The 5725-nt window shown below is 41.4% G+C and overlaps 1 protein-coding gene across 4 annotated transcripts; it reads left to right on the top strand.

Annotated features, from left to right (window-relative positions):
* Positions 1 to 101: 101 nt before the first annotated feature.
* On the top strand, positions 102 to 5689 carry ABRAXAS1 (abraxas 1, BRCA1 A complex subunit). 4 transcript variants are annotated; one of them, XM_059843907.1, is made up of 9 exons: positions 102 to 228; positions 689 to 779; positions 1636 to 1672; positions 2114 to 2163; positions 2818 to 3011; positions 3603 to 3722; positions 4041 to 4125; positions 4614 to 4722; positions 4864 to 5689. In XM_059843907.1, the coding sequence occupies exons 2-9, from the start codon at positions 753 to 755 to the stop codon at positions 5289 to 5291; spliced, it is 1050 nt and encodes a 349-aa protein (XP_059699890.1). In that variant the 5' UTR covers positions 102 to 228; positions 689 to 752; the 3' UTR covers positions 5292 to 5689. The 4 variants fall into 4 exon arrangements, with proteins under 4 accessions (XP_059699890.1, XP_059699889.1, XP_059699891.1 ...); XM_059843906.1 differs by having other exon boundaries at positions 103 to 228; positions 2097 to 2163; XM_059843908.1 differs by lacking the exon at positions 102 to 228 and having other exon boundaries at positions 734 to 779; positions 2097 to 2243.
* The last annotated feature ends 36 nt before the right edge of the window (positions 5690 to 5725 follow it).

The following is a 5725-nucleotide window of genomic DNA, read 5'->3' as shown; positions in this document are numbered from 1 at the left end:
GCTGTGGAGAGATCCCGGGCCCCGCCGCGGGGCCGCGCTCCCTGCGGGTCGGGACGCGGCGGGCCGGGCCCGGGCGCGGCGCTGCCGCCGGCAGCCGCTGGGGGCTCCCGCCCGCCGGCGGCCCGTCCCGCCATTACTGGCATGGAGGGCGAGAGCACCTCGGCCCTGCTCTCGGGCTTCGTGTTCGGCGCCCTCGCCTTCCAGCACCTCAGCACCGACTCGGACACGGTGGGTGCCGGGGGAGGGCCGGTCCGGGTCGGTGGGAGAGGAGGGAGAGGAGGGAGAGGAGGGAGAGGAGGGAGAGGAGGGAGAGGAGGGAGAGGAGGGAGAGGAGGGAGAGGAGGGGCGGGCCGCCCTCGCCGCGCTGCCGCCGGGCCTCCCCCGGCCGGCCCTGCCGGGAGAGCGCCCGGCAGTCTTTTTGTGTGCGAGCGGCGGAAAAACGTGGGCGTTCCGTGTTCGAACGAGGCGAGTGGCGGCTGCAGGACTCCTGCTGTGGCTTCACCTCTGGACCCTCCACTATTTTTGCAGCCCTCCTTTAGACACCTTCTAATAGCTTTGTATTTTTCTTACATTGTGACACCCAAAACTGCACACAGGACAGGGGGTGAGGCCACACCAGCACTGAGAGCAAGAGTGTCTGTTCAATGCTACTGTTAATGTGATTTTTTTTCCCTCTTCCCCTCTAAAGGAAGGTTTTCTCCTTGGAGATGTGAAAGGTGAAGCCAAGAACAGCATCACAGACTCACAAATGGATGATGTTGAAGTTGTTTATACAATCGGTTAGTGTGTCCACATTTTTCATAGCCTGCTTGGTTTTGGGCAGTAAATGACAGCTTTCAGTTTTGAGGGACAGCAGTCTACAGCAAGATCAAAGCTCCAAGATCCTACATGCTTCACAGATATAAAAGAAGAGAAACCCAAACAACCGAAAACACATGGAAGGGCTATTTTGTAACATTTTAACTACTAAAAATGTTACAATTTTACTGCAGAAAACACAGTAATTTAAAAGAAATAATAGTTCCTAGTTCCTTGGATGGCTACTCTTTGCCAAATATCTTTTACATTAAATATAACTTAGGGTCTAGACCCTTGTTTTGGCTACATCACAAACTCTCCTGGACTGTAGTTGCCCTGGAAAACCTTTGTCTATCAGTGATATGAACTGTAATGTATTAGCATCTATTGTCTTATTTGGAGCTTATAAAATTATGTGTGTGAAGGCTGCAAGCTCTTTAATAATTTCACTAAGCAGACGCCAGAGGTATTTTTTGTTATCATCTTGATGTGATTGGAGTGGATGGGCATTGAATAATGCAAGTGAAATCCTTCATACTACATATTTCTCCTTCACCCAGCAGAAGGAGAAAAATAGAAAGTACCCAGCTTGATTTTTCAGTTGACATAGTAGAAAAGCATACAAAAAATGCAGCTTATATTAGTGGGTCCCTTTATATTTGACAAAATTAATTAGAACATATTTTAAAAATATTTCCTTTCTTCACCTTATTTAATTTTATGTTAATGCATTCAATTTTTCTTGGTCCTTTTATGAGTTCCATGTTGATCATAGCATGCTGAAGAATATACATCTTGAGCTGATGAACCCAGAGTAATGTTACTTTCTCATTTCAGACATACAGAAGCATATTCCATGCTACCAGTTGTTCAGGTAAGAACCTCAAGGAAACAGATACTGAAAATTTAAAATTAACCCTAATCTGAACTCTTCAAGTGTTAAACGTATATTGTCTAAGAATATCACACAGCTGTAACTATAGTAGCCGTATCAACCTCTTGGAATTACAGATGCAAATTATGCTATTCCTATTTTGGTTCTTTGTATTTTTTTTTTTTTTCATTTTTGTCTATACATATAGAATAGAGATAAAGCATATTGCACTTTCTGGTGACCTATGATACCATATAAAATTCAGAACAATATCAACACACTGAAAAAAAGCATTCCATACGTTCTAACCCCTCACCCTTAATAGTATTATTTTTTTTTTCTTCAAGTGAGATGATTCTCAGCATGCTAAAGTTATTTTTCCAGTCTTATTTCTTCCCCTCTAATTGTCCTAATTTTCTTATAGCTTTTATAATTCTGCAGGAGAATTGAATGAACTTGCCCTGAAGAAAATACTATCAGGCTGTAAGAAGGTATTTTATTCTTAAATCTAAACCATACTGAGGAGCTCACTCAAATTTTGGAGGCTGTTCTGGATACCTCTTGCATCAAGGTTTTTTCTTTTCTCATTTTAAACCTTTTATAGTCCCTCATGCTGCTGGTCAAGGCAGCTAGATCCATTTCCTCTATTAAAAAAAACAGTTAAGCTTATCTTTGACTAGGATTTGCCTACATACGTGTCACAACTTTATTTTGAATTACTAATTTCTCAAGTGAACATTCAAGGATCCCAAAGGAATTGCATCAATTGCCACCTTAAGATCAGTTGAGGTCAGCTCACAAGTGGTTAAGGACCACTACATCAAAAAAAAAACTTAACTTTTTTCCACAGAACAAAATTTTACAAGGGGAAAGTAGAAGCTGAAAAGAAACAGCAAAACAGAAGAAAGCTTGCAGTTTCAGCTTGAACACAGGCTAAGAAACAGACCAATTCAACACATGGTTCTGAAGAAAAGCAGATGGAAATTAGGCTTAGAAGTTTTAAAGGTTTCAAGTTAACTAATTGCTTGACTATGCACCTACTAGCAAACAATTCAGACATGACTTTGCACTGGATGAAACTTGCTTCAGTGATGCACAGGGACATCATGATACAACAGTAACTGTGAATTTTCTTCTGCCTGCAGAGTGTAATAGGATGGTACAAATTCAGACGTAACACAGACCAGACCATGACATTCCGGGAAAGAGTTCTTCATAAAAACCTGCAGTCACACCTATCAAATCAGGGGCTTGTATTCCTCCTTTTAACCTCTAGTGTGATGACAGAAAGCTGTTCTACTTACAGATTGGAACATGCTCTACATCGGCCTCAGGAAGGGTAATGTCAACAGCATGTGCCAAAACTTGAAAGTTTCTCTACTTTGTTGCAATTGAATCAGTAACACTGTATATTTTCCCTTTGAAACTTAATCTTTTAATAAGATTGTTCCTTATGCTGCCACAGCCCAGTTGAAGGCTTAGTCTGGAATTCTATTCTGGGATTGCCCTTTTTTGTCTATAGTGCCAGCATCACCAAGCAGACACTGTCAGTTTATTTACACATATAAGCTACACCTGATCAAATTGTTTTGCGTACGGGACCTCAACCATATATGGTGTTCATCAAAATATTTAAATTGGTGTTAACTTTATCTTCAGAGATATTTTGCTCGCAGGCTAGGCTTAGCAAGCAAATGTTGAATTAGTTGTGTGTTGTAGTCAGAAAGAGGGGAAATTATGGGCATTGCTCAGCTTCTGGTTGCTCTTGGAGTTTGCCTTTAGCCTCATCTGCACATGATGTAATACATTTAGCAAGGATTAACCATACTGTAACCCTTCCATTGGATCCTGAAAGGCCAAAAACATTTAACTTTCAATGAAACATCTTTGGATATTAATAGATCATGTTTTCATACTTATGCATTTTAAGACTTTTCCAGAAAGTCCCTTTGGTGGTTACCAACTTGGGCATGGGAGAACAGCAAGGTTACAGAACAGTGTCCGGTTCCTGTGTATCCTCTGGTTTTGTGAGAGCCATGAGACAACACAGGTACACTACATGTTGTATTTACTGACAGCTGTAGCTTCCCACTACTGTAACTACACTTACTTTTTTATAAAAGCATTTAAGTACTTTTGCAAATGTTATAGCCATACCTTGTTTCACTTGTTGACCTGTTTTCTACAATTACTTATCATTCCATCATACTAGGAAATTAATTCAGTCCCATATTTTGCCAGGAGCTGTCTGTCTAAACACAGGCATCTGGCATTGAAGCTCAAAATGCTTCTTTACTCACTAAAGCTCCTACGAAGTAAGCACTGGGATCACTTGTTTGCAATTATGCTGTTCTATTCCTGGTCACAGGTCAGAATTCTTCCATGAAGATGGGTCCCTACAAGAGGTTCATAAGATAAATGAGATGTACACCACCTTGCAGGAGGAACTGAAGGTAAGCCAGGCAGGCCTGCCTACCTTCATCAGTTCTACAAAACCAAGGCAGCCAAGGGCTACAACATTTTGCACTGCATGAGAAAACAAAGCCATGTCCAAAATATGCATAATCTGAAAGGTCAGCAAGTTCTACTTACTGCGCTGCACACTACATTCTCAAAGCTGAGGATTTAAGTTCCCATTTGATTAGAGTACAATGTTTAATCTTCAAGTCCATGAATAAATTCTCACAAGAGGATTATTCTGAAGGAGTACACTCTGTAGTTTGTTAGATCTCCTTTGCCTGGATGGGATCAAATAAAACGTCTTGCACCTTGTTCAACACAAGGTTTAAGTTAGCTGACAAATCCACCTCCAAATCATTACTTAAGTTTTTACTGCTCTGTGTCCAACTTAAACATGAGTACCTTCAAGGATTTTTCAACAATTTTAAAGTCAGCTACTGTGAATACTGTTAGTCTGATCAACACACTCTTCTTCTTGCAGAAAATATGCATTACAGTAGAAGTCAGTGAACGATCTGTAGAGAAACTCTTAGCAGAGGTGAGCCAATTAAAAGAAGAAATAAAGAGGAAAAAGCAAAAAAATTGTTCAGGTAAGTTAACCAAATGCAAGCCTTGCCCTTCCAAATTGACTCAAGTGGCAGAAGCAGAAAACCCTTCTGAACCTGAGGCAGCCAAAACAGCAGAGGTGCAAGAGGTTCTACAACTCTGACTTTGATTTTTTTTTTCCTCAGGAGAAGACAAAAACCACCCAGTAGAGCCAAAGGAGAATGTTCTCCTTTGCCAGGCACTACAAACATTTTTCCCCAATTCCAGACTTCAGACATGCATTATTTCTTTCAAAGGCCAACAGATATCCAAGAACTGCTGTAACACAGACCATCATATTAATGTCATGGACGAACTAACTCTCATGGTAGAGGAAAGAGACTTCACTGAAGCTGAAACAAGGCATCCAAGCAAGCGTAAGGTCAGGGAGACCACATCAGTTTCAAAGTCATTCAAAAAGTCCAGATCATTGCAGCTTCACCAAGAACCACTTCAAGACCAAGAGGACAGTGATCAGGAAAGGAAGCTTACACTGAGTAGCACTGAAACAGATGACGACGTGTTTGAAAAAACCAGAGATGGAAAGGAATACCCACACTCTCCTACTTTCTGATCTGTCAGATGATTTCAAGCTAAAAACTACTTCTGGTGTATTCCAGTGATGTATCAATCTCTAGCACTGCAAGGATGTATGTAACAGGGCATTTTTGCAGGTTGCTTTTTTTTTTCCCAGTGCACGAATCCTGTTCAGCATAAAGACAAATTCAAGACGACATTCCCTTTGCCTTCCAGAGTTCCATCTTCTCTCTCTCAGGGTTCAAAGCCTATGCTACAGGATGCTATCAGTCAGATAAGCATGTCATATGCTGTCTCAAAGTGATACAACTTCAAGCTGCTGTTGAAGAAATAGTGCTACACTCCTGATGCAGGGAGCATCAAATGAACGCGTTACAGAATTAGCTGTCTACATGAACTGCCACAGTTTAAATACATTAATTTATCCTCAGGAAACCAGCGCTTGTTTACTTCTCCACATCTTACAACCCA

This window comes from Haemorhous mexicanus, chromosome 4 (genome assembly GCF_027477595.1).
Source record: "Haemorhous mexicanus isolate bHaeMex1 chromosome 4, bHaeMex1.pri, whole genome shotgun sequence".
Taxonomy (NCBI): Eukaryota; Metazoa; Chordata; class Aves; order Passeriformes; family Fringillidae; genus Haemorhous; species Haemorhous mexicanus.
The sequence above is the reverse complement of the archived record's forward strand: the minus strand, read 5'-3'. Positions and strand labels throughout refer to the sequence as shown.